Source organism: Scomber japonicus, chromosome 14 (genome assembly GCF_027409825.1).
Source record: "Scomber japonicus isolate fScoJap1 chromosome 14, fScoJap1.pri, whole genome shotgun sequence".
Taxonomy (NCBI): domain Eukaryota; kingdom Metazoa; phylum Chordata; class Actinopteri; order Scombriformes; family Scombridae; genus Scomber; species Scomber japonicus.
In genome coordinates, this window is record NC_070591.1 from 3,175,888 (window position 1) to 3,203,387 (window position 27,500).

At 43.0% G+C, this 27,500-nt stretch overlaps 2 protein-coding genes across 2 annotated transcripts in view; both read right to left on the bottom strand.

Moving 5' to 3' along the window:
• Window positions 1-18,496, bottom strand: part of slc22a15 (solute carrier family 22 member 15) — a 29,178-nt gene extending 10,682 nt beyond the window's left edge. Inside the window, exons 1-11 of the mRNA XM_053333374.1 lie at window positions 18,374-18,496; window positions 17,063-17,206; window positions 15,799-15,931; window positions 14,769-14,933; window positions 13,670-13,799; window positions 12,558-12,618; window positions 5,873-6,057; window positions 3,019-3,159; window positions 1,851-1,936; window positions 571-679; window positions 310-382 (exon numbers count right to left, since the gene is read on the bottom strand). Of these exons, the coding sequence (XP_053189349.1) occupies window positions 310-382; window positions 571-679; window positions 1,851-1,936; window positions 3,019-3,159; window positions 5,873-6,057; window positions 12,558-12,618; window positions 13,670-13,799; window positions 14,769-14,933; window positions 15,799-15,931; window positions 17,063-17,206; window positions 18,374-18,457 (1,311 nt within the window). The 5' untranslated portion in view covers window positions 18,458-18,496. The remainder of the gene's footprint in view (window positions 1-309; window positions 383-570; window positions 680-1,850; window positions 1,937-3,018; window positions 3,160-5,872; window positions 6,058-12,557; window positions 12,619-13,669; window positions 13,800-14,768; window positions 14,934-15,798; window positions 15,932-17,062; window positions 17,207-18,373) is intronic.
• Window positions 18,497-25,800: 7,304 nt separating this feature from the next.
• kif11 (kinesin family member 11) overlaps window positions 25,801-27,500 on the bottom strand; it is a 22,127-nt gene continuing 20,427 nt past the window's right edge. The window contains exons 25-27 of the mRNA XM_053333372.1: window positions 27,220-27,386; window positions 27,018-27,128; window positions 25,801-25,918 (exon numbers count right to left, since the gene is read on the bottom strand). Coding sequence (XP_053189347.1) covers window positions 25,811-25,918; window positions 27,018-27,128; window positions 27,220-27,386 — 386 coding nt within the window. The 3' untranslated portion in view covers window positions 25,801-25,810. The remainder of the gene's footprint in view (window positions 25,919-27,017; window positions 27,129-27,219; window positions 27,387-27,500) is intronic.

A 27,500-nucleotide genomic window follows, 5' to 3' on the forward strand; every position in this document is an offset into this window, starting at 1 on the left:
CTATCCTTCCCTCCTTTCTTCCTTCCTTCCTCCCCTCCCTCCTTCCTTTCTTTCCTTCCTTCCTTTCCTTCCTTTTTCCTCCCTTCCTTAACCCTTTCCTTCCTTCTTTCTCCCTTCCTTCCTCCTTTCCTTCCTTCTTCCTCCCTTCCTTCCTTAACCCTTTCCTTCCGTCTTCCTTCCAAAGTTTTATGGTTACACCACTTAGACATTTTTACCATAATCCTCTAATATATTCTCTCTAAATGGATTAAAAAAAGCAGAAATTTGATGCTGAGTCCACAAAAAATGTTCTAATGTTAATGTTCTTACCATTGAAGGAACAAATGGAGCAAGAATTCCTCCGACTCTGCACGACATCGAACAAACTCCCAAACCAGCGTTCCTGAAACATTAAATATATAAAACATCGTAAGACCAGGCTCAGAGAGAGGAAGAGAGGAGAGAGGAGAGGCTCAGAGAGAGGAAGAGAGGTGAGAGGAGAGGCTCAGAGAGAGGAAGAGAGGTGAGAGGAGAGGCTCAGAGAGAGGAAGAGAGGTGAGAGGAGAGTACATGACGGATTATTATTCAGACCTGATGACGGTCGGGTAGAGTTCAGAGGTGTAGACGTAGGCGATGTTAAACGCTGCGCTCACCATCAGCTTCCCCAACAGAGCCAACGACGTCACACTCAGCAACGTTCCTGCAGAGAAATAAAGTTATAAAAAAAGAAACAGATACAAATAAAGTTATAAAAAAAAGAAACAGATCCAAATAAAGTTATAAAAAAATCGGGAGGGGCGGGACTATTCCGGTCGGCCGACGACATCATGAATAAAACTCAGGCGGGGAGGTTCTGGTCCTCTGAAATGAAGCAACCAGGAAGTAACTTAGAGCTGCATTCTATCAAAAGGCCACCAGGGGGCGACCGTCTCTATACAAGTCAATGGAGAATTCACCAACTTCTCACTTGATTTCTAACCTCAGTAAACGTTTTCAAAATGTGTTTATGGTCTCAATCGCTAGTTTAAAGCCTTCTTCAATGCAGTATGATGTTCATTTGGGACATTTTGGCCTCCCAGATTTTATATGTGATGATAAAGCAGGGTATGCATTAGGGCGTGGCTACGTCCTGATTGACAGGTTGATTGACCAATGTCCTCGAGATCCAGCCCTCGCAACCGTAGCAACCTCCCCGCTCCGCCCATGGCCCCGCCTCATGCCCATATAAGGTCATAGTTTGCTATTTTAGTCATTTTTTTGTTTTCCAGTGCCTATAAGCTACTAAAGCTCTGCGTGGGTAGAAACGTGTGCAAACTTGACATCACCTGCAAGCATTGTGATTTACCAGACCTGAAGGTAACTGTGTCTATGAATAAAACCTTTGAAGGGCAGGTATTAACTGGCTGTTACCATGGAGACGAGGAGACAGAGACATGACAGAATACATACAGGACAATTTTTTTTCCCTCCCTTCCTTTCCTCCCTCCTTCTTTCCTTTCTTCCTTTCCCCCCTTCTTTCCTTTCTTCCTTTTCGCCCTTCTTTCCTTTCCTCCTTCCTTCTTTCCTTCCTTTCTTCCCTTCATCCTTTCCTTCCTTCCTTTCCTTCCTCCCTTCCTTCTGTCCTTCTTTCTTTCCTCCCTACCTCCTTCCTTCTTCCCTCCTACCTTCCTCCCCTCCTTCCTTTCCTCACTTCCTTCTTTCCTTCCTTTCTTCCCTTCCTTCCCTCCCTCCCTCCTTCTTCTTTCCTTTCCTCCCTTCCTCCTTTCCTTCCTTCCTTCCTCCTTTCCTTCCTTCCTTGACTCGGGGACAACACTCAGGAGGAATCATTACACACACACACACACACACACACACACTTCCTGTTGTCTCACCTGTGTTTTCTGGGATCAACATGGTGCAGAGACAAGCAGAACCAGCCAGACACAAGAAACTGGCCATGCTCTTCCTCCTGCCGGCCCTGCAAGGGAGGAAGGACAGATGGAAGGAAGGGAGGAAGGACAGATGGAAGGAAGGGAGGAAGGACAGATGGAAGGAAGGGAGGAAGGACAGATGGATGGAAGGGAGGAAGGACAGAAGGAAGGAAGGGAGGAAGGACAGAAGGAAGCAAGGGAGGAAGGACAGAAGGAAGCAAGGAGGAAGGACAGAAGGAAGGAAGGGAGGAAGGACAGAAGGAAGAAAGGGAGGAAGGACAGAAGGAAGGAAGGGAGGAAGGACAGATGGAAGGAAGGGAGGAAGGACAGATGGATGGAAGGGAGGAAGGACAGAAGGAAGGAAGGGAGGAAGGACAGAAGGAAGCAAGGGAGGAAGGACAGAAGGAAGGAAGGGAGGAAGGACAGAAGGAAGCAAGGGAGGAAGGACAGATGGAAGGAAGGGAGGAAGGACAGATGGAAGGAAGGGAGGAAGGACAGATGGAAGGAAGGGAGGAAGAACAGATGGAAGGAAGGGAGGAAGGACAGAAGGAAGGAAGGGAGGAAGGACAGAAGGAAGGAAGGGAGGAAGGACAGATGGAAGGAAGGGAGGAAGGACAGAAGGAAGGAAGGGAGGAAGGACAGACACAAACACATAAATCAGTTTTAAGACTGAAAACAAGAACTTGGTGTCACTAACAGCTTGTATGTGTGTGTGTGTGTGTCCCTTCCTTCCATCTGTCCTTCCTCCTTTCCTTCTGTCCTTCCTCCCTTCCTTCAATCTGTCCTTCCTCCCTTCCTTCTTTCCTTTCTTCTTGCGTCTGTCCTTCCTGCCTTCCTATTTTCCTTCCATCTGTCCTTCTTTCCTTTCTTCCTTCCTTTATTTTGTCTGTCTTTCCTTCCTTCCCTTCCTATATCCTTCCTTCCTTCCTTCCTTCCTTTTAATGATCCTTCCCACATCAGATCAAATAGTTCTGTATGTGGCCTTTGAATGAAGTTTGACTCCTCTGGGTTAGTGTGTGTGTGTGTGTGTGTGTGTGTGTGTGTGTGTGTGTGTGAGTGTGTGAGTGTGTGTGTGTATGTGTCTCTGTGTGTGTGTGTGTGTGTGTGTGTGTGTGTGTGTGTGTTTCACCAGTGCTTGTTGATGAAGTACATGCAGAGCGGGTAGGCAGGCAGCTCCACCAGACCGTACATCGCTACGTTCATATAACGACTACCGGATGTTTCACCGGCTCCAAGAGTCAAACCGTAATACACCAGACTACAGGCGTACCTGTAACACACACACACACACACACACACACACACACACACACACACACACACACACACACATAGACAGTAACATACACACACACACACACACACACACACAGTAACATACACACATATATACACACACACACACACAGTAACATACACACATATATACACACACACACACACACACACAGTAACATACACACATATATACACACACACACACAGACAGACAGACAGACAGACACACACACACATACACACAAACACAGACATATACACACAGAGACAGATACAGACACGCATAGACACACACACACACACAAACAGACGCACACACACACACACAGTAACACACAAACACAGACATATACATACACACACACACACACAAACAGACACTCACACACAAACAGACACTCACACACAAACACACACATATACACACACATATACACATGTAGACACACACACACACACACACACACACACAGAGTGTTAATGATCTGCAGGTTTGTGTTTGCAGGTTATAACTCTCTCTCTCTCTCTGATCTCAGCAGCTCAACATGAAGCTCAGACTCAACTCATGTAACTTTGTAAGTTAGGTTAATAACATAACAGGAAGAAGGTAAAGTCCTTTCAAAACAAGAGCATTTAAAACCACCCTCCTTTCCTCCCTCCCTTCTTTCCTTCCTCCCTCCCTTCTTTCCTCCCTCCCTCCCTCCTTTCCTTCCTCCCTCCTAAAGTCCCTTTCAAAACAAGAGCATTTAAAACCACCCTCCTTTCCTCCCTCCCTTCTTTCCTTCCTTCCTCCCTCCCTCCTTTCCTTCCTCCCTCCTAAAGTCCTTTCAAACAAGAGCATTTAAAACCACCCTCCTTTCTCCCTCCCTTCTTTCCTTCCTCCCTCCCTCCTTTCCTTCCTCCCTCCCTCCTTTCCTTCCTCCCTCTCTCCCTCCTTCCTTTCCTTCCTCCCTCCCTCCTTCCTCCCATTTTTCCTTCCTCCCTCCCTCCTTCCTCCCATCTTTCCTCCTCCCTCCCTCCTTTCTCCTTCCTTTCCTTCCTCCCTCCCTCCTTCCTTTCCTTTCTCCCTCCCTCCCTCCTTCCTTTCCTTCCTCCCTCCTTCCTCCTTCCTTTCTTACTCCCTCCTCCCTCCCTCCTTTCCTTCCTCCCTCCTTTCCTTCCTTCCTCTCTCCTTCCCTCCTCCTTTCCTTACTCCCTCCTTCCTCCCAGGTCAGCTCAGACACAATAACATCATAACAGGAAGAAGGTAAAGTCCTTTCAAACAAGAGCATTTAAAACCTGTAATACTTCATAATTCATTTAAAAATAAACCAAAAAAATAAATACATGAATAAAAACTGTCATTACTTTAGTTTAATTTGGGATGAGTCTTTTAGAAGCCGTAAAGACCAGAAAGAGTATATAGAGAGAAAGAGATTGAGATAGAGAAAGTATTTAGTGTGAGGTTATAGATACTAGATATCTGCCTCCTCTCAAACCTGCTGAGGCACGAAACAAACCACAACAACGCATAGCTCCTCTCTAGAGTCTGACTTTGGTTTATAAAGTGAAGAAGAGGGAGGAAGGAGGGAGGGAAGGAAGAATTCATAGTTTCAGCTGATTAAAACATACTGGAAGGAGGGAAGGAAGGAAGGACAGGAGGGAGGGAGGAAGAAAGGAGGGAGGGAGGAGGGAAGGACAGGAGGGAGGGAGGGAGGGAGGAAAGGAGGGAAGGAAGGACAGGAGGGAAAGGAGGGAAAGGAGGGAGGAAGGAAGGAAAGGAGGGAGGGAAGGAAGGACAGGAAGGAAAGGAGGGAAAGGACAGGAGGGAAAGGAGGAAGGAAAGGAGGGAAAGGAAGGAAGATGGAAGGAAAGGAGGGAGGGAGGGAGTAAGGACAGGAGGGAAAGGAGGGAGGGAGGGAGAAGGAAGGAAAGGAGGGAGGGAGGAAGATGGAAGGAAAGGAGGGAGGAAGATGGAAGGAAAGGACAGGAGGGAGGAAGATGGAGGAGGGAGGAAAAGGAGGGAGGAAGGAATGAAGGGAGGGAGAAAGGAAGAAGGAAGGAAAAGAAGAAGGAAGGAAAGGAGGGAAAGGAGGGAGGAAGAAGGAAGAAGGAAGGAAGGAAGGAAGGAAGGAAGGAAGGACAGGAGGGAGGGAGGGAGGGAGGAAAGGAGGGAGGAAGGACAGGAGGGAGGGAGGGAGGAAAGGAGGGAGGGAGGGAGGAAGGAAGGAAGAAGGAAGGAAAGGAGGGAGCAAGGAAGGAAGAAGGAAGGAAAAGAGGAAGGAAGGAAGAAGGAAGGACAGGAGGGAGGGAGGAAGGAGAAGGAAGGACAGGAGGGAGGAAGGAAGGAAGAAGGAAGGAAAGGAGGGAAGGAGGAGGGAGGGAGGAGGAAGGAAGGGGAGGAGGAAAGGAAGGAAGGACAGGAGGGAGGAAAGGAGGGAGGGAGGAAGGAAGGAAGAAGGAAGGAAAGGAGGGAGCAAGGAAGGAAGAAGGAAGAAAAAGAGGGAGGAAGGGAGGAGGGAAGAAAGGAAGGACAGGAAGGAAGGAAGGAAGAAAGGACAGGAGGGAAAGGAGGGAGGAAGGAAGGAAAGAAGGAAGGAAGGAAGGAAGGACAGGAGGGAAAGGAGGGAAAGGAGGAGGAAGGAGGAAGAAGGATGGAAAGAGGGAAAGAAGGAAGGAAAGAGGGAAAGAAGGAAGGAAGGATTTAAGGAAGGAAGGACACTCACCAGACATACATGAGCACCATGGTCCTGAGGCGGAGGCCCGGGTGGATGGCCAGCTGCAGCACGCCCGTCCGCCTGCTGCTGCCGTTGCCATGGTTACCGGCCTTGGCGACGGCGGAGGAGGCGACTCGCTGCAGCATCAGGTGTTTGGCAGCGTTGCCGTTCCTCATGGCGATGTAACGGAGAACCTGCCAATCAGGACAGAGACAGGAAGTAGTTACAGCAGGGAGGGGAGGAGGGGAAAAACAGCGGCTCGGGGACCAAATGTGGCCGCGCAGGGAAGACACAGGGCCCACTCCTTTCCTTCCTTCCTTCCTTCTGTCCTTCCTTCCTCTTTTCTTTTCTCCTCCCTCCTTCCCTCCGACCTTCCTTCCTTCTATCCTCTGTCCTTCTTTCCTTCCGTCCTCCCTTCCTTCTTTCCTCTGTCCTTCCTCCCTCTTTTCCTTTCTCCCTCCCTCCCTCCTACTTTCCTTCCTTCCTTCCTTCTTTCCTCCCTTCCTTCTGTCCTTCCTTCCTTCTTTCCTCCCTTCCTTCTGTCCTTCCTTCTTTCCTCTGTCCTTCTTTCTTTTTCTTTCCTTCCTTCCTCCCTCCTTCCTTCCTTTCTTCCTCCTACCTTCCTTCCTTCTTTCCTCCCTTCCTTCTGTCCTTCCTTCCTTCCTCCCTTCTTTTCCTCCCTCCTCCCTCTTTTTCCTTTCTCCCTCCCTCCTTCCCTCTTACCTTCCTTCCTTCTTTCCTTCCTTCCTCCCTTCCTCTTTTCCTTTCTCTCCCTCCCTCCTACCTTCCTTCCTTCTTTCCTCTGTCCTCCCTTCCTCTTTTCCTTTCTCTCCCTCCCTCCTACCTTCCTTCCTTTTTCCTCTGTCCTCCCTTCCTCTTTTCCTTTCTCCCTCCCTCCTTCTTTCTTTCCTCCCTCCCCTTCCTTAATGTTTTTAAGCAAGTTGAATTATTTGGTACAAAGTTTTTATGGTTACACCACTTAGACATTTTTACCATAATCCTCTAATATATTCTCTCTAAATGGATTAAAGCAGAAATTTGATGCTGAGTCCACAAAAAAAAGAATGTGTGAAGTTATTCATACGTTTAGTTTCACATTTTAACCCTTTACATTTAAACTACACCAACATGGACATTAACCCTCCTGTTATGCTCCCGGGTCAAATTGACCCATCTGTTTTGACTCTTCCTTCCTTCCCTTCCTTCCTTCCTTCCTATCTTCCGTCCCTCCTTCCTCCTTTCCTTCCTCCCTTTCTTCCTTCCTTCCTCCTTTCCTTCCTCCCTTCCTTCCTCCTTTCTTTCCTTCCTTCCTTCCTTCTTTCCTCCCTTCTTCCTTCCTTCCTTCCTCCCTCCTTTCCTTCCCTCCTTTCCTTCCTTCCTTCCTTCCTTCCTCCCTTCTTCCTCCCTTCTTCCTTCATTCCTTCCTTCCTTCGTTCCTTCCTACCTTCCTTTCCTTCCTTCCTCCCCTTCTTCCTTCCTTCCTTTCTTCCTTCCTTCTTTCCTCCCTTATTCCTTCCTTCATTCCTTCCTTCCTTCGTTCCCTTCCCTACCTTCCTTTCCTACCTTCCTTCCCTCCTTCCTCCTTTCTTCCTTCTTCTTACCTTCCTTCCTTCCTTCCTTCCTCCCTCCCTCCCTCCCTTCCTTGACTGGAACACAACAGGAGGGTTAAAATACTTTGAGCTGGAGGTTATAAATGAACGCCGCTCTGAGTGAGTTTCGATATGATATGAACTATTTTCACACATCCTGTTTTTTTTCTACTAACTTCCTGTTACTCATGTTTAAAGTGTACCACGGACGAGAAACAGCTGGTTTATTTTAAATTAAAATGATGAATAGACATTTTATTTTATCTGATTTCTTTGGGTTGTTAAATGTAAAGATTAAAACACACTGATAGGTATTATATTTCATTTCTATCGTTACATTAAAGAGAGAGGAAGGAGGGAAGGAAGGAGGGAAGGAAGGAGGGAAGGGAGGAAGGAAGGAAGAAGGAGGGAATGAAGGAAGGAAGGAAGAAAGGAAGGCAGGACAGGAGGGAGGAAGGAAGAAGAAGAAGGAAGGAAAGGAGGGAGGAAGATGGAAGACAAGAGGGAGGAAGGGAGGGAGGACAGATGGACAGATGGAAGGAAGGAAGGAAGGAAGGAAGGACAGAAAGAAGAAAGGGAGGAAGGGCAGATGGAAGAAAGGGAGGAAGGACAGAAGGAAGGAAGGTAGGAAGGAAGGGAGGAAGGAAGCGCAGAAGAAAGGGAGGAAGGTAGGAAGGACAGAAGGAAGAAAGGGAGGAAGGACAGATGGAAGAAAAGGAGGAGGAAGGAAGGAAAGGAGGGAAGGAAGGACAGAAGGAAGGAAAGGAAGGAGGAAGATGGAAGGAAGGAAGAAAGGAAGGACAGAAGGGAGGAAGGTAGGAAGGAAGAGCAGAAGGAAGGGAGGGGAAGAAGACGGAAGAACGAAGGAACGATGAAAGGACAGGAGGGAGGAAGGAAGATGGAAGGACAGGAGGGAGGAAGGACAGATGGAAGAAAAAGAAGGAGGAAGATGAAGGACAGGAGGGAGGAATGAAGGAACGAAGAAAGGAAGGACCGAACGAAGGAAGGTAGGAAGGAAGGGAACGAAGAAAGGAAGGACAGAAGGAAGGAAGGTAGGAAGGAAGGACAGAAGGAAGAAAGGGAGGAAGGACAGGTGGAAGGAAGGTAGGAAGGAAGGACAGGAGGGAAGGAAGGAAGGAAGGAAGGGAGGAAGAATGAAGGAAAGGAGGGAGGAAGGTAGGAAGAAAGGAAGGACAGATGGAAGGAAGGTAGGAAGGAAGGAAAGGAGGGAGGGAGGGTTGTTAAATGTGTGCTCTTTTTAATCTTTGCTCCTTTGTGTTTGCTTTTTAAAGAAGAACCAAAACTGTTGAATTAACCCAGAAATTACTTTAAATTATATCTATTTTACTTTATATTACTTCATATCACTGGTCTGCTTCTGCTTTATGGTCTTTTTAAACTGTTCCTATGTGTTTCTTATCTGTGTTAAATCTTCTCCTCTGTATATAATCTACAGAGATGTTTGGAATGACACATAAATAAACTGATCTTTCAACCAGCAGCAGTTTCTTTCTGACTCTTTGTGAACTCTGCTCAACATATTTGTCATATCTCACATTTCCCACTCAGCAGCTCAACAAAGGCTCTTCCTGTCACTCCTTTCTGTCTCTGAAGCAGCTAGAGAGGAGTCTGCTTCCTTTCCTATAAGAGGCTTCCTTCTCTCTATGCTCCTACAGACCATTTATGGAAGGAAAGAGGGAAGGGAGGAAGGAAGGAAAGACAGAAGGAAGGACGGACGGAAAAAAGGGAGGAAGGAACAAAGAAAGGAAAATAGGAAGGCAGGAAGGACAGACGTAAGGAAGAAAAGGAAAGAAGGACAGATGGAAGGAAGGTAGGAAGGACAGATGGAAGGAAGGAAAGATGTAAGGAAGGACAGAAAGGAAGGAAGGAAAGACGTAAGGAAGGACAGAAGGAAGGAAGGGAGGAAGGACAGAAGGAAGGAAGGGAGGAAGGACTGAAGGAAGAAAGGGAGGAAGGACTGAAGGAAGAAAGGGAGGAAGGACTGAAGGGAGGAAGGACAGAAGGAAGAAAGGGAGGAAGGACAGATGGAAGGAAGGGAGGAAGGAAGGACAGAAGGAAGAAAGGGAGGAAGGACTGAAGGAAGAAAGGGAGGAAGGACTGAAGGAAGGAAGGAAGAAAGGAAGGAAGAAAGGAAGGAAGAAAGGAAAAAAAGGAAGGTAGGAAGGACAGGTGGAAGGAAGGACAGAAGGAAGGAAGGGAGGAAAGACAGAAGACAGGGAGGAAGGAACAAAGAAAGGAAAAAAGGAAGGTAAGAAGGACAGGTGGAAGGAAGGAAAAAAGGAAGGAAGGGAGGAAGGACAGAAGGAAGGAAGGAAGAAAGGAAGGAAGAAAGGAAAAAAGGAAGGAAGGAAGGACAGAAAGAAGGAAGGGAGGAAGGACAGAAAGAAGGAAGGTAGGAAGGACAGGTGGAAGAACGGACAGACGGAAGGTAGGGAGGAAGGACAGAAGGAAGGACAGAAGGAGGAAGGGAGGAAGGACTGAAGGAAGAAAGGGAGGAAGGACAGAAGGGAGGAAGGGAGGAAGGACAGAAGGCCCTCAGGCCTCATGTTTGACCCCCCTCCTCTAACCTCTAACTCTACTCCTCCCTGACACTCATAGGGAGTCATATCTCCAGAGTCTCACATCATCATGATCATGACAGGTCCCCGGCAGCTGTTTTCAATCAGTCGCCATGACAACGGTGACATCGTGTAGTAGAAGCTGTGGAGATGATGATGCAATGCTTTCTTCTTCTTCTCCTTTTCTATGAGGACACGACCTTTTTTTTTTTTTTTAGTCAACTCTGTTTCTGACTAATGATAAGAATAAGAAGAAGAATAATGGTATATTTTCCATTTCCTTCTTTTCTCATTTTCTAACTTCCTGTTTTAGTCCAGCTCAGAAAAAAAAGAGGAAGAAGGGAACATTGTTTTTTTTTTACTCCTCTGCTCATTTTGTTTAAAGCTCAGTTCACACTGGAAGGACAGAAGGAAGTTCACACTTTTTTTTTTTCTTTCCAGGAAGTAAAATGTTCATATCATCAGTATCTGGGTCAGTGAGGGTTTAATTATGTCCATGTTGGTTTAGTTTAAATTTAAAGGGTTAAAATGTGAAAATAAACGTATGAATAACTTCACACATTCTTTTTTTGTGGAAGGAAGGGAGGGAGGGAGGGAAGGAAGGAAGGAAGGAAGGAAGGAAGGGAGGAAGGAATGAAGGAAGGAATGAAGGAAGGGAGGAATGAAGGAAGGGAGGGAGGGAAGGAGGGAGGGAGGAAGGAAGGAATGAAGGATGGGAAGGAGGGAGGGAGGGAAGGAAGGGAGGGAGGGAGGGAGGGAGGGAAGAAGGGACTGACTGCTTTCTTTCTTTCTTTCTTCCTTCCTTTCTTTCTCTTCTTCATCCTCTTACTTTCTTCCTTTCCTTCTCTTCTTCCTACTTTCTTTCTCTCCCTTTCTGCTTTATTTCTCTCCTCCAACGTCTTTTTCTTTCTTTCTTTCTTTCTTTCTTCCTTTCTTTTTCCTTCCTTCCTTCCCTCCTTATATTTAATATTTATCATGTATTTTGTGGTTACACCATTTGACATTTTCAGGAGCATTCAGTCTTAATTTTGGTAAAAAATGGTGCAAATGTCATTTCAAAAACTAGTTTAACTGATTCATCATCATTATTAGTCTCTGAGCTTTATACATGCAGCTCCTCATAGACGATGTCATCTTTAAAATATTTCCCCGATGACATCACAGTTACACAAAGAGACACGAGAAGACGACCACTTCATGAAACACGTATCAGCCTGAGAAAGAGGAACCTATGTTTAATCTCTGTATTAGATTCCCAAGCTGCATCGTTTCATTTCTACTTTTTCTTTTAGTTTCTATTAAAGGACGAGTGCACAGTTTTTTCCCAGTGTGTCAGGTGTCGGGGGGGGGGGGGGGGGGGGGGGGGGGGGGCGCAAAGGGGGGAGGGGGGTTCCTTTGCTGTCATTTCCTCCTGTTATACTAATCTAGTAAAAAAGAAACTGTGAACTCATCTTTAAAAATGCTTTAACCCTCCTGTTGTCCTCGAGTCAAGGAAGGAGGAGGAAAGGAGGAGTAAGGAAGGAAGAAGCAAGGAGGAAAGGACAGAAGGAAGGAAAGAAGGGAGGGAGGGAGGAAGGGAGGAAGGAAAGGAAGGAATTAGGGAAGAAAAAAGGAAGGGAGGAATGAGGGAAGGAAGTAAGGAAGGGGATGGAGTAAGGAAAGAAAGAAGGAAAGAAGGAAGGAAAGGAGGGGAGGAAGGAAAGGAAGGAAGGAAGGAAGGAATTAGGGAAGGAAAGAAGGAAGGGAGGAATGAGGGAAGGAAGTAAGAAAGGGGGATGGAGTAAGGAAAGAAGGAAGGAATGAGGCAAGGAAAGAAGGAAGGAAAGAAGGAAGGAGGAAGGAAGCAAGGGAGGAAAGGAAAGAAGGAAGGTAGGAAGAAGTTAGGGAGGAAGGAAAGGAAGGAGGGAAGGAAGGAATGAGGGAAGGAAGGAAGGAAGGAAGGAAGCAAGGGAGGAAAGGAAAGAAGGAAGGAAGGAAGGAAGGAAAGGAGGGAGGGAGGGAGGGAGGAAGAAGGAAAGAAAGGAGGAAGGAAGGGAGGAAGAAGGAAAGAAAGGAGGAAGGAAAGGAGGGAAGGACGGAAGGAAGGAAAGGAGGGAGGAAGGAGAGAAGGAAGGAAGGAAAGGAGGGAGGAAGAAGGAAGGAAGGGAGGAAGAAAAGGAAGGAAGGGAGGGAGGAAAGGAAAGAAGGAAGGTAGGAAGGAAGGAATTAGGGAAGGAAAGAAGGGAGTAAGAAAGGGGGATGGAGTAAGGAAAGAAGGAAGGAAGGAAGGAATGAGGGAAAGAAGGAAGGAAGGAAGGAATGAGGGAAAGAAGGAAGGAAGGAAGGAAGGAATGAGGGAAAGAAGGAAGGAAGGAAGGAATGAGGGAAAGAAGGAAGGAAGGGAGGACGACACAAAAGGTTAAAGGAACCATCGCCCAGTCCAGCTGCTAAAGGGAGTTTTCCTCGATGCTGCTGCTGCCAGATGTTTTGCTCATAGAGGAATGCTGAACCTCGCCTATGTATCTGATAATTGGTGCAGATGTTTACCTCTTCGGCTCGCTCGGTCCGACCCTGAGAGTACAGCCAGCGAGGAGACTCTGGAAGAGTGCTGGAATAAAACACATGAAGCAGAGTTTAAATACCAACCAGCAGATACTTTAAATCAAGGAGTCAAACTAATCTTCATCATTAAAAAGATGGAAGGAAGGAAGGAAGGAAGGAAGGAAGGGAAGGAAGGAAAGACAGGCAAAAGGTAGAAAGGGAAGAAGGACAGATGGAAGGAAGGAAGAAACGAAGAAAGTAAAAAAGGCTGGTAGGGAGGAAGAAAAGAAAAAAGGAAGGTAAGGACAGATGAAAGGAAGGAGGGAAGGAAAAAGGAAGGAAGGAAGGAAGGAAAAAAGGGAAGAAGGACAGATGGAAGGAAGGAAGGGAGGAAGAAAGGAAAAAAGGAAGGGAAGAAGGACAGATGGAAGGAAGGAAGGAACGAATGAAGAAAGGAAAAAAGGAAGGTAGGGAGGAAGGACAGATGAAAGGTAGGGAGGAAGGACAGATGAAAGGAAGGGAAGAAGCTGTTTCTGAGCAGACTGTAAAACCTCCTGAGGCTGAAAACCTGCAGAAGGAGGAAGGACAGATGGAAGGAAGGAAGGGAAGAAGGACAGATGGAAGGAAAGAAGGAATGAAGGAACAAAGAAAGGAAAAAAGGAAGGAAGGAAGTAAGGAAGGGAAGAAGAAAAAAGGAAGGAAGGAAGGAAGAAAGGGAAGAAGGACAGATGGAAGGAAGGAAGGAAAAAAGGAAGGAAGGAAGGAAGGAAGGGAAGAAGGATAGATGGAAGAAAGGAAAGGAGGAAGGAATGATGGGAGATTAGCATTGAAAACTATTCAGCAGGGGGTCATAATAAATAATAATTAAAGCCGCAAGCAGAGATGACCCCCCACCCATTCAAATCAAAATGGCCGACTTCCTGTTGGAGTTAGAGTTTGGGTCCAAGAGACTATTTTGTGCGTCTTGACATGATATACTTATGTACCAAATTTAGTTCATCTACGTCAATCTGAAGGAAGGAAGGACGGATGGAAGGAAGGAAGGAAGGCTGAAAACCTGCAGCAGCTGACTCAGACTGGATCAGACTGGATCAGACTGGATCGGACTCGGTACTCACACTGACAGAAGGAAGAAGAGGACGCCCGAGGAGTTGGAGGCGGTTGCTAAGCTCCTCCACGGCCGGATGATGTAACCGAGAGCTCCAAACAGAGCGATGCCGACTGCAAACATCATGCTGGCCAACGTCCCTGAAACACAGAAGAAGAGAGCTGATAGTATTTAAAGATGATATCAAGGAAAGAAGGAAGAACATAAGGAAGAAAGGGAAGAAGGACTGATGGAAGGAAGGAAGAAGCGAAGAAAGGAAAAAAGGAAGGTAAGGAGGACAGATGGAAGGAAGGAAGGAAAAGGGGAAGGTAGGGAGGAAGGGAAGAAGGACACATGGAAGGAAGGAAGGAAGGAAGGAAGGAAGAACATAAGGAAGAAAGGGAAGAAGGACTGATGGAAGGAAGGAAGAAGCGAAGAAAGGAAAAAAGGAAGGTAGGGAGGACAGATGGAAGGAAGAGAAGGAGGACAGAAGGAAGGAAGGAAGGAAGGGAAGAAGGACAGATGGAAGGAAGGGAAGAAGGACAGAAGGAAGGAAGGAAGGAAGGGAAGAAGGACAGATGGAAGGAAGGAAGGGAGGAAGGACAGATGGGAGATTACCACTGAAAACTATTCAGCAGGGGGTCATAATAAATAATAATTAAAGCCGCAAGCAGAGATGACCCCCCACCCATTCAAATCAAAATGGCCGACTTCCTGTTGGAGTTAGGGTTTGGGTCCAAGAGACTTTTTTGTGTGTCTTGACATGATATACGTGTGTACCAAATTTCATTCATCTACGTCAATCTGGAGGGAGGGGCTGAATTTTCTTAATTTTCTACAAGGGGCAGTGGCGCCATTTGGCCAGCACTTCCTGTTTTAATGGCAAAACATCGGAATTCCCCGCATCGCCACGGCAACCAGGTTCAACAGAGGAAAAAGATTTTGATAGCTTTTCATTTCTAATGTCTTAAGATGTTTTATGAGTGGATTTGGGATTTGGTCTGATTAAAGTTGTAGGAGGAGTTTGTTAACGTGCGATAAGTGGAAATCGCAAAAATGGAGCAAGAGGCTAAAATGCGTTAACAGTGACGTGTGATATGTCAGGTGTGTGTTTTTGCTGTTTTTCGTACCGGTCATGGCCCAGTAAGATTTCCCCACATACTCCTGGGTGAGGACAAAGCAGACGAGGCCGATGCCGCCGTTCATCAGTCCCACCAGGAGACGAGAAACAGCGAAGACCTCATAGCTCGGAGCGAAGGCTGTAACATAACCGAAGAGCACCTCGAAGAACAGACCTGGAGGGGGGGGGGGGGGGGGAGAGAGAGAGAGAGAGAGAGACACAAAGTTTAAAAGTTGACATGTGTCCTTCTGTCAGCGAGTGTATTTAAAACCACAAATAAAAACCTGCTTGTTAAAAACTTCTCCACACTTGGTAAAAACATTGCGTAACAGTGTGAAAAGAGGTGTGAGTCGTGAACACTCTCCCTGAGACTGCAGAAAGGACGCCTGTCCTCTACAGCTGGACTAATCACTGAGATAAAAGAGTTCATGGCTACCATATCATGAAGGATCCTCCACTGTAGATCCCCCCCGAGAGAGAGAGAGAGAGAGAAAGAGAGAGAGAGAGAGAGAGAGAGAGAGAAACAGAGAGAGAGAGACACAGAGAGAAAGGAGGAGAGAGAGAGAGAGAGAGAGAGAGAGACAGAGAGAAAGGAAGAGAGAGAGGTAGAGAGAGAGAGAGACAGAGAGAAAGGAAGAGAGAGAGATAGGGACAGAGAGAGAGAGAGACACAGAGAGAAAGGAGGAGAGAGAGAGAGAGAGAGAGACAGAGAGAAAGGAGGAGAGAGAGAGAGAGAGAGAGAGAGAGAGAGAGAGAGAGACACACAGAGAGAAAGGAGGAGAGAGAGAGAGACATTTCAATGGTAGTTAGGTATTGTTATTATTTTGTCTTGAACTCGTCTCAGCCTGCAGAGTGAAGATCAGAGAGGATCAGAAAGCATTTAACTCTGATTACTGAAGCTTCCTCTCTTAAGTCACAAGTGTTAAACTGACTCATTCCAATCTAAGAAGTCATAATCTTCTTTTTAACTTTCTAAATCAAACTTCCACTGGTTACTAATCAAACCTCCTCATGTAAACCTGTCTAATGATCAGTCTCACCTGTCAGGTAGACGGGTCTCCTGCCGATCCGGTCGGACAGCGGCCCAAAAACGATGTTCCCCACCAGGAGACCAGCGAAGAAGAGAGACCCTGCTAAGCTGACCTTATAAGCCTGCTGCTTGATGAGAAACCACTGAAGAAGAAACAAACAGGAAACCATAATGTGGTCTCATGATTCAATGAGAACAGGAAGTATTATGAGTGATGTAGTATGCAGTATTATAGTGAAGTACAAGTACCTCAAACTGTACTACAGTTAAGTAATAGTACTTCAAACTGTACTACAGTTAAGTACTAGTACTTCAAACTGTAGTACAGTAAAGTACAACTATCTCAAACTTTACTGCAGTAAAGTACTAGTACTTCAAACTGTACTACAGTAAAGTACTAGTACCTCAAACTGTACTACAATAAAGTACAAGTATCTCAAATTGTACTACAGTAAAGTACAAGTACTTCAAACTGTACTACAGTAAAGTACTAGTACCTCAAACTGTACTACAGTAGAGTACTAGTACCTCAAACTGTATTACAGTAAAGTACAAGTACCTCAAACTGGACTACAGTAAAGTACAAGTACTTCAAACTGGACTACAGTAAAGTACTAGTACCTCAAACTGTACTACAGTAAAGTACAAGTACCTCAGACTGTACTACAGTAAAGTACAAGTACCTCAAACTGTACTACAGTAAAGTATAAGTACCTCAAACTGTACTACAGTAAAGTAAAAATACCTCAAACTGTACTGCAGTAAAGTATAAGTACCTCTAACTGTACTGCAGTAAAGTACAAGTACCTCAAACTGTACTACAATAAAGTACTAGTACTTCTAACTGTACTACAGTATAGTACTAGTACCTCAAACTGAACTACAGTAAAGTACAAGTACCTCTAACTGTACTACAGTAGAGTACAAGTGCCTCAAACTGTACTGCAGTAAAGTACTAGTACCTCAAACTGTACTACAGTAAAGTACAAGTACCTCAAACTGTACTACAGTAAAATACAAGTACCTCAAACTGTACTACAGTAAAGTACTAGTACCTCAAACTGTACTACAGTAAAGTACAAGTACCTCAAACTGTACTACAGTAAAATACAAGTACCTCAGACTGTACTACAGTAAAGTACAAGTACCTCAAACTATAGTACAGTAAAGTACTAGTACCTCTAACTGTACTGCAGTAAAGTACTAGTACCTCAAACTATAGTACTATATTTCCTGTGTATTACAGTGCAGTAGAAGTATAAAGTGAAACGTACTTCGGTCACTATGGAGTCGATGTCTCCTGTAAAGGTAACCACTTCCTGTTGAATGATGGAGGATGAATGGTCTTGCTGCTCCGTCTTGTACTCTGGTGTTACTCCGACCAGAACGATCAGCATGGACTGACAGGCCATGTACAACTGAAACACACAGACCACTGTCATTAGTATTAGTATTAGTATTATTATTATGTTACATTAATGCCAACTAGTATTATTGTTACTTACACTATAGTGATGATTACACTGGAGACATTTGCACAATCCTGGCCAATAGTTTAACATTTCGTTCTTTGCCAATGTGTAATTTAAACTTGAAGCAGCTCTTTTAATTTGGAATATGTTTACATGTTGGTTTTTCTTACTGTAATTTTATTTTTTTAATCATTTAGGATCACTTAACAAATCTGGTTCTGATTCTGTTATCATTACCAGCCCACTTTCCTTCCTGTCTTCTCTTCCTCCCTTCCATCTTACCTCATCAGATCATATTATTCTGTATTTGTGACCCTTGAATGAAGATGACTTTGATCCTCCGACTGTAACACTTCAGTATTTTCGATTAGAGAGAAGTTTATCTTTAACCACACCAAAGCACTGTGCGAAACTCCATTCAAATATGCGACATTTGCAAATTAAATTCATTATTAGTGTCACGATTGGTCAAAATGGAAATTACTTAAAGCCAATTTAGATATACATGTGGTATTGTGGTAAATTCGGCTGATAAAAAATCCACCTCAAAGCGACCTCCTTTGAATAAATGGCACATTTTAGGCATGTGTCACCACCAGCCACTGTGGTTTTCTCAGCGAAGGAAGCAATGCCAAATAAGAAGTTTGATTATTTTTTGGGTTGAAACAAGCTGTTTGTCATAAGCCGAATTAAAGAGTGAGGTATAAAGATTGGTACAATGTATTTGGTTGTGGTGTAAATATTTTGTGAGGTCTCCAATAACCATTTAAACTTTAATATGAAGAGTTTTTTAAAGGGAGTCTGGTGATAATTCTCCCCGACGGAAAGAGCACTTCCTTCGGCTATAGTCTGCTAAAAATCACCCGAAAGTCTTAACATAGTTCATTTTAAACTGTTTCTAGCACGCAGGAGAAGCTGGCAAATGTTTAAGGTGTTTAATTTATGACCTTTTGTTGATACATGTGTTGAAACTCAAGAATTAAAACCTTCTTAAGTCAGAGTCAATAAAGCCACGTAGCGTTTACAGCGGTAGCATCAAAGAGTGTCTGCCAGGTTCAGGCGAGGCGGGGCTTTTTTTTATTATTGTTTATGTTTTTATTAAAATTTACAAACCTGTGTTAGTACAAGTACAGCTACTGCCCGTTTCTGGTAGGGTCCAAACTCGCCAACAACTTGGAAAGCCTCCTCTACATCCATCCCAGGTAGGACGGCGGGCAGGCGGCTCTGCAGGTTACCATCACCAAAGAGCAGAGATGGTGATCCCAACTCACTTCCGGTTTGGTTATTTTCAAATGAAGAGCTGACGGCCATTTCATAGTCATCGATGTTGACAGTTAATCGTTAACGTGATGGTTTATTAATTATTCCCGTCTGGTTGATTTCATCTAGTTTAATAAATGTAAATGTATTAACAGTATGTAGTGAACATATAAAACTGTCTTTACCGTAACTTTAATTTGAAAAACTGCACTGTTGTAAGGAACCAAATGAATTATAATTTTAATTTTATTGTCGTGGTTTCTCATGCTATCTGAATTGTTGTTGTTATGGACTCGACTCTCATTATTATTATTATTAATGATATATTTCTATTATTATTGTTCTTTATTCATTCTTAATGCTGCTCTTCTATGTTTACTGTCCACTTTGCTGTAGGCTAATAATGCAGATTTCCTCATTGTGGGAATAATAAAGGAATATCTGATCTGATCTTATATTAATGTTTGATTGTCTTGATGTTTATTCTAACTGGTGTTATTGTTTTTATTGTCTTTGATTCTGTAAAGTGTCTGAGCATTGTTAAGAGCACTACAAGTACAATAAAAATGCATTACTATTATTATTATTATTACTGTTTTGTGTCCACTAATCCATGTTTTTACCACCATCCTGATCTTTATTGTACTTATCTATCTGCACACAGTCCCTGACAAATACATAAATAACATCACACACATGTATCTCAGATTTTCCGCACATATTTCTGCATATTTATTTTTATCTATATGAAGGTTCATTCTGTAATTAAATCTCAGGCACTTCTGCATATTGTACATTTTACATATTACAAATTAATTCATGCTAAGATCCAGTTTACTGTACATGGTAGTTGTTTTATCACTTTCACCCTTTTTTCCACTGTTATGAAAAATAAGACAAAGCAATAAAACTCCAAATAAAGTCCAAAATAAAGTCAACACAAAACACATTCAAGCCTCTGATTGACAATCTAACAGCAACCATGAGCCTCTTCTTCACCACACAGGAAGAGGACCCCAGGAAGAGTAACTGTTGCCTGGGTAACAGCTAATGGGGATCCAAATAAACTAAACTTAACTAAACACTACCACACAATACTCATGATTTAATAAATATTAAAAAATACTATATTTGTCACATTTTATCACTCCTGTTGATCTTTCCAACATTTATCACCTTAAGATTTTATGATTTAGACTTTTTCCGATGATCAGAATTCACTTCATTAACTGATCACTTCATTTCTCAGTAATAATGATGAGTTTAGAGTTTGTGTTTTATCAGATCAGTTTTATAGATTTATTTTTCAGGCACTGCTGGCATTACTGGAACACACACAGCAGACTGTAATACTCCAGGATAATTGAAACATGTTACCTATAATAAATACAAAGAAGAAGAAGACACATTCAGCGGTATGGACAGAAGCACATTATAAACAATATTTAAAAATGACTATACTATAGAAAAGATGATATGCATGATTGTACATTATGAGATGCATTAATACACATCCACGTCTGTATATCAATACAATCTTTTCACTTTGTCTCTAAGTGAGAGAAGCATCATCAGAGGGAAAGACTGCAGTCCAAACATCATAATTCATATTCTCCGCTGTGAGAAGAAAAGATTTTAAGCATTCAAAGTCCTGATGATCAGACGAAGCCTGAGTCAAACATGGAAAAGTCTCTCATGAGTATTTCTGACAGTGTTCAGAATAAACAGGACTGATAAAAGTATAAAAGTCCACATAACCACATTCAATAGAAGCGCTTGCATAGGCACGAATAAAAAACTTCACTAGATCTGATTGGAATGAAATGAAAGGTTTTTAAGACATTTCCACACACTGCTCGGATCAACGACGCTGTTCATGGGTTAGGGTTAGGAAGATAAACTTCACACTCATCTAAAAATCCATCTACTCATCTTCCCTTCTTACCCACACACACACACACACACACACACTGAGTCCATGCACATGTACAAACAACATGTGTGTGTGTTGAAGCAATAACAAGCGTCCACATTGTCCATTGGTCCTCAGCTCCAGTGATTGTGGGTAACAGAGGAGAGTCTTCCTCACTGTTCATGAAGCTAAATAAAAACATCATCACAGGTTTAAGAGTCAATAAGCAGAAAACTCAGTCTGTGGACCAGAGGGTCAGGTTAGAGCTAGGTGGTATCAGATTCTTCACCAGTTCCTGCATCAGTTCCTGTTTTAGATGCTGCATCAGATGCTTCAACACGTTCTCCACCAGCTCCCTGTGTAGATTCTGCATCAGGACCACCAGGTCCCTGTGTAGATTCTGCATCAGGACCACCAGCTCCCTCTGTAGATTCTGCACCAGGACCACCAGCTCCCTGTGTAGATTCTGCATCAGGACCATCAGCTCCCTGTGTAGATGCTGCACCAGGTTCTCCATCAGCTCCCTGTGTAGGTGCTGCACCAGGTTCTCCATCAGCTCCCTGTGTAGATGCTGCACCAGGTTCTCCATCAGCTCCCTGTGTAGATGCTGCACCAGGTTCTCCATCAGCTCCCTGTGTAGATGCTGCACCAGGTTCTCCATCAGCTCCCTGTGTAGGTGCTGCACCATGTTCTCCATCAGCTCCCTGTGTAGGTGCTGCATCAGGTTCTCCATCAGCTCTCTGTGTAGATGCTGCATCAGGTTCTCCATCAGCTCTCTGTGTAGATGCTGCATCAGGTTCTCCATCAGCTCTCTGTGTAGATGCTGCATCAGGTTCTCCATCAGCTCTCTGTGTATGTGCTTCACCTGGACCACCCTGCCCATCTGACGTCCCGTTTTTTAGAAGCATTCCATTCTCTGCATCGTTAATCGTAACAACCTTACCATGACCTCTCAATGACTGTATCTTCTCATTAACATACTCTCTTTTCCAAATCCCTAATCCCACAAGGGCTGCAACTAGAATACCAACCAATAAACCCGCAATGATGCCCCCAACGTTAGGACCTCCTGCAATAACTTCTTCATTGCCGTAGAAAATGTTTTCTTTGGGGTCACTGTGTTTCTTACTGATCGGGTTCTTTATCCGGCAGGAGAACGTTTTAATACTTTTTGTCTCATTGGGCTTGATGGTCCTGCTCTTCTCCCCATCCACCCAGTCTACTTCTCCCATCTTCCAGTTGTAGGTGACAGGTTCAGCCCCCGTAGTGTTTCCCTCACAGTACAGGGTGCAGCTTTCTGATGTAGCAGAACATACCAGTGGTTTAAACTCCAGAACAGGCTGAGGCACCTCCTTGATGACTTTTACATTATATTTCTCAGGCCGGACCATGTTGTTGATTTCCACTGAATACTCCCCACTGTCAGCTGGACTCAGCTTTGTGATATTCAGTGTTCCAGTTACTTTGTTCAGGGTTGTTCGGCCTTTAAACGTGCTGTAGTACGTTAGATCATCAAATTTTTTCAACCATTCTGCGATCATATCATTGTTTAGTTTCCATGTGACAGTCTCGATATCACCGGAGAAGTTAGGCCCCAGCTCCAGTGTACCTCCTTCACCGAAAAACTCTTCAGCCAAACCAGAGCTCAGCACCGCAGATAGAAGCAGCACCGACATGAAACACCGAGTAACTTTCTCCATGTTCACAGATCGATACTAAAAAGAAGAAATATTCAACTTCATAACAAATAAAACGAACTTTTTATGGCGAGTCGCAGCACAGACCGGGCGCACCCTTCTCTTCCGCTTTCTCAGCGCAGTGTGGACTGGGTGTAACCAGATGTGAGTCTCTGGGCGTAACGACGGAAATGTTCTCCGTGCTGACCAAAGACCCGGAAAGTGGTGTTCTTGTCACTGCCTGATTCAAATTAGATGAGTATTTATATTTATCTATTTCCTTCCCTTCTTCATCTTTACTGACAAATAAAACAATTATAACAATTTACTTTTACCGCAAGAATACAAAATATACATACTAAAACATAACAAAACACACAAACAAATAAACTCTGAGGTAAAAGAAGAATTACAGCTCATATAGTTTTAAAAACATAACAAAAAAATAGTGTTGTAGTATTTCAGATCGGTCTTGGTCTTGACGCGGTTTCGGACGAGAGTCTATAAAATTTATACATGTTCCGTTTTTATAAACATTGTCAAAAAAGTGAAAATTCTCCTTTATGTTTACTACTGAGGTCATCGTGGGTGATGGTGGTGTATGAGGGTGCATTATAATATTTTGTCCACCTAATTAACATACGAGGCAAAATATTAGGAACACCGTTCAATATAATGCACCTCAGTAAGTGAGTTTGTCTTTTCCACTGTCACTGCTGCTCATGTGGCTGTTGAGTCTGTTAAAGTTCAATTTAAAGAGTTTGGTCTAAACCTATGTGTTAAGTGGTTTGAGATTACTTTAGTTGTGATTTGGCGCTATGTAAATAATGATTGATTGATTGATTGATTGATTCAGTTTCAGATTCAGATTCAGATTCAGACAACTTTATTTATCCCAAATGGGCAATTCATTTAGGCTACAGCTTTCCCACGTTCATAGACCAACAATCAATCCAACAGTAAGAACACGTTAAGAGACATGACAATCAATAAAAGAATCTGATAATCTTCATGTTATAACGTAAAACTCATAGCCTATTTGAATGAGGACACCGTGTGCAGGGAACGGAGAGAGATGTGGCTCATTTACACGATTTGATTAAGTTTTACTTTTAGACATTTTAAATTAATTTCAAAGATTGAATACAACAGAAGGGTGTTGCTGCTACGCCACAAAAAGAAAACACATGATCATGTTATAACTTGATACGAGTTTCATGTCATAACGGGAAGTTTCAGTATGACGTTTTAACTTGATACTCATATTTGAATGAGGAAACTGTGCAGAGAACAGATAGGATGAGACTCTTTTACATGTTTTAAGTTCTACTTCATGTTTGGATTGAGACATGATGAGATCCTGCTGTAAATGCTTGAAGCTGAATACCTACAGAAGACTGATGCTGCTGTGTACAGAAGCATGAATGAGTCTGACTCTTTAGATGAGTCATTCATTCATTGACCTGTAGGAGGAGCCACCACAATCTATTCTACAACCACTAATTCACTATAAGGAGCGCACATGTAGTGGTATGACTCATTTTATGGTGTGTAAAGACAGATATCCTTCATGGCAACAGCGTGTTTTAACCACAGATAAATCCACTCTCAGCTGGAGGACAATAATCTGATCAGATAGAGTACAGTACAGTAGGGTAGGGTAGAGTAGAGTAGAGGGTTTGATGTGTCTCTCCACAAACCAGCAGCGGACCGCTTCATGACGCCGTGGTTGTTGCCGTGGTAAAACCTCTACCCGTGAGAAGTATCACGTTATTACATGAAACCTTGTAGGCTACCTATCATGTGCTAGATCTACCGATACTTCTCTTTTTCTGGTGTGGCAGCAGTAGGCTACGTGTCTAGGCTATATTACATTACATTAGATTGTACTTTATTAATCCCACAACGGGGAAAATTCACTTGTTACAGCAGCAAACAGAAGCAAAAAGGTGTGTAATATACTCTACATTAAAAACAAAAAGGGCGTCCACAACAAACAGAAACCCTTAAACATATACAATAAACAAACAAGTGCTAAACGACTATTAAATGTTTCTGAAATTAACCGTTAACCAGGCAGGAGAGGAAAATATTTTTTATTTACTCTGTTGCTAGGCATCTCATTTGCACCTAAGTTAACATTTACACAAATCATTTTTAATATATTTTTTGCATATTTTAGATTTTATGAGGATACGTTGCTCCTATTAAGGTATAAAAACGTAGCCTATATATGTATGTCCTGGTGCACGTTGCTTGTTTAAGGGTTAAAATAATCATTGTGTCTGACAGTAAAGACACTCATGTCATATTAATACGTGATATTCAGCTTTGTAGCAGACTTGTTGAGTTTCATGGTACGTGACAGATATAATACATAGCGATGTCACTTTTCTGCAGGCAGTTTCAGGGGCAGCTACAGAGGCAGGGCTTCAATAACTCGGGTAACATTTTCAACTGTAACACTTTTCAAAAGCGAAAGTAAAAAGCGAAAATGTACGGCTTGACCTCGCGCGTCCTTCGTCACATTTTAACACGGTTTAACGCGTATTTAGCAAGAATGGGAAGTAACGAAGTACATTCACTCACTTTACATTAACTCAGTTTTGAGGTTCTTATACTTTGAGGATTTCCACTTGTTGCTATTTTAAGCCTCCCCCCGCCCCCCCCCCCCCCTTACTAAGTTTAGGAGGGAAACTAGGTGCTTTCTACTCCACTACGTTTATTTGACAGCTTTAGTTTTATTTTAGGATGATTTGAGAAGCAGGTTGGGTTTTATAATTAACTTAAATCACTTTGAAGGATCTGTTTTCATCAAACAACCTCAAAAAATAGAACCAGAGCTGGAACCTAAATATATTCAGTTTTCTGTCATAGACTAAAGACACCAAAGGAGATTAATATTTAAGGAACTAGAACCAGATAAAATTTGTATTTCATCTTTTCAAAAATTATTATAGAAAGCAATTCACCTTCTGTTGACCGACTGATTATTACAGCTGAACAAAATATTTTTATTATTTTACTAAAAAGACTTAGTAGAAAACCAGTTTCACTAATTAATTCAACCCCAAACCTGCTTTTAATAGTTTAGAGAGGTTTTCTGTATTTAAACTTAAGTTAGGAATAAAAATCACATGAGAAATTCTCCCTTTCCTTCAACTGAATAAAAAAAAATGTGCCCACTAACGTCTCAATAATCACTTATATGATCAGAGTACACTTAAAATTAGTTTCATCTTGTTTTTTTGTTGGGAATTCACTATTATAAGTAGGTTTTTATCCTGTATGTGTCACTCTGTTTTCCTGCCAAATTAATTAAATGAATTAAAAGCTGATGTTGAAACTTTAAACTCTCCACATGTCAGTAATGGGTGGAGATTATAAAGTTAACAGTGTGCACATCCTGCCTCTTCTATTTTAAGGTTTCAGCAAATGTTAGTTCCTCATTTTATTTTAAATCCTGTTCAGCGTCAGAATAAAAAAAAGTTTACTGAAATTAAAAAAAAAAAAAAAAGAGAACAAAACGTATAAAAACAAGAATAAATCTCTTTAATTTTACAAGCAACTTGAAAATTAAGACAATCACAACGATGATACTAAAACAAGTGACAGTTCATTGGACCGCATACTAAAATTAGAATAAGGAAACAAACAGTAATAATGTTGATTTTAAAAGGGATAGTATATATAATAAAAGGGTTAGTTCTGACAGCGGAGCGGCAGTCTGGACTTCTGAGGCGTCGACGCTTCGTTTTCATGAACCTTCGGCCTGCTGGGAATCTTTGACTCCTTTCCTCCTTTCTTCTGCTGCAAGTTACAAAGAATATAGAATCAGTAATACAATAATAATGGTAATAATAATAATAATAAACAACATACATGTGATATGTACAGTCTGCGGTATGATACAGTCTACGGGTATGAGCGGGTTTTTTTTTTTAACGTGATATCTTGTCAGAGAGAGAGAGAGTGGAGGTTCCTCAGGTCGTGTGCAGCTGCAGCGTAAAGTCAACCCCTCCCATACTCCGGTTGCTGATACAAGCAGGTAGCTCTGCAGGCTGTATGACGGCTGAAGGAGGCGAGCCCCCCGAACTTTTCCCCCCGTTTAAAAGCGCCAAGTCGGCTGTATTTTTGTCGGCTACCGTAAAAAGACAGACGGCCGCGGCTTAGAGGAAGAAGGTAACGGACAGTAGCAGCGCGAGTAGTCATCCAATATGATCGTGAGCAAGTCTCCAAAAACTGTTGAGATTCAGTTTTAAGCTCCTGCCTGTATTTATTTATGTATATATTTCTCTTAGAAGAGTTTTTACTTTTTTTTTCAATTATTTATGTTCTGATCTTGAGCCACAGGTTAAGTGATTGCATTTATTTGCATTTTGTGTTTTTTTCCCCCACTAAAAATAATTCATTTATGTCATGACTTGAGTTGCAGGTTTAGCCTCAGTTAAAAGGACTGCACTTATTTTTATTTATTTATTTAGAAATAATTCAGTTATTTTTTATTATTATTTATTTTAAATACATATTTACTAAAAAATAAAAGACTAAAAAGACTAAATAAAATCTTTTTTTTGTTTTTAAATAGGCTACAGACATTTCAAAATATCACATTTTATAGCCGTAATCATAATACAGTGAAACCGTGATATTTTTACCTAAGGTTATCATACCGTCAGAGTCTCATACCAGCCCATGCCTAATTGTGTATGTGTGTCAGTAAATTTGAGGTCACATACTCTATGAGTTGTGTACTTTTCCACAAATACAACACAACACTTACACATTCACAAATTCTTAATTACAGGTACAGTGAACAGGAGGAAAGAGGACAGAGAGGAAACCTGACTGCTGCTTTAACACACGGTGAAACTGAACTCGTGTTTCTCTCTTTTTTGTAGTTTCTCACCTTGAAGAAAGGAACCCGTTTGCTCTCGTTGAAGACGAGGTTCTCATCGATGAAGGACGGCTCTGTGGCCACGCTTTCATTACAGGCGCTCAGCTCCTCCTCCAGAGAGCACTACGCAGGACACAGACAAGCACTCACATAAATATCACTCAGAACTTCCTGTCATTTCTCCACTCATCACTGTCTGAACATGTGGTCAAACCTGGCTGTGTTTGTCTTCCTCCTCCTCTTCCTCTTCCACTTCCTCTTCCTCCATGGCGGCCAGCAGCTCCTCCTGTTTCCTCCTCAGGCCCTCCAGCAGCTCGCTGCGGCTCCGCGACTTCGACACCTTCTCGGGATACACAAAGTCCCGACGCTGAGGAGTGGTACCTGAAGGCAACAGCAGACGAGTGTCATGAAGTGAAGGAACAAAACTTCACAGAGTCTCTCCACGAAAACCAGAAGGAGTAGTTTTAGTACAAATATAGAATGAAAGCTCTAAAA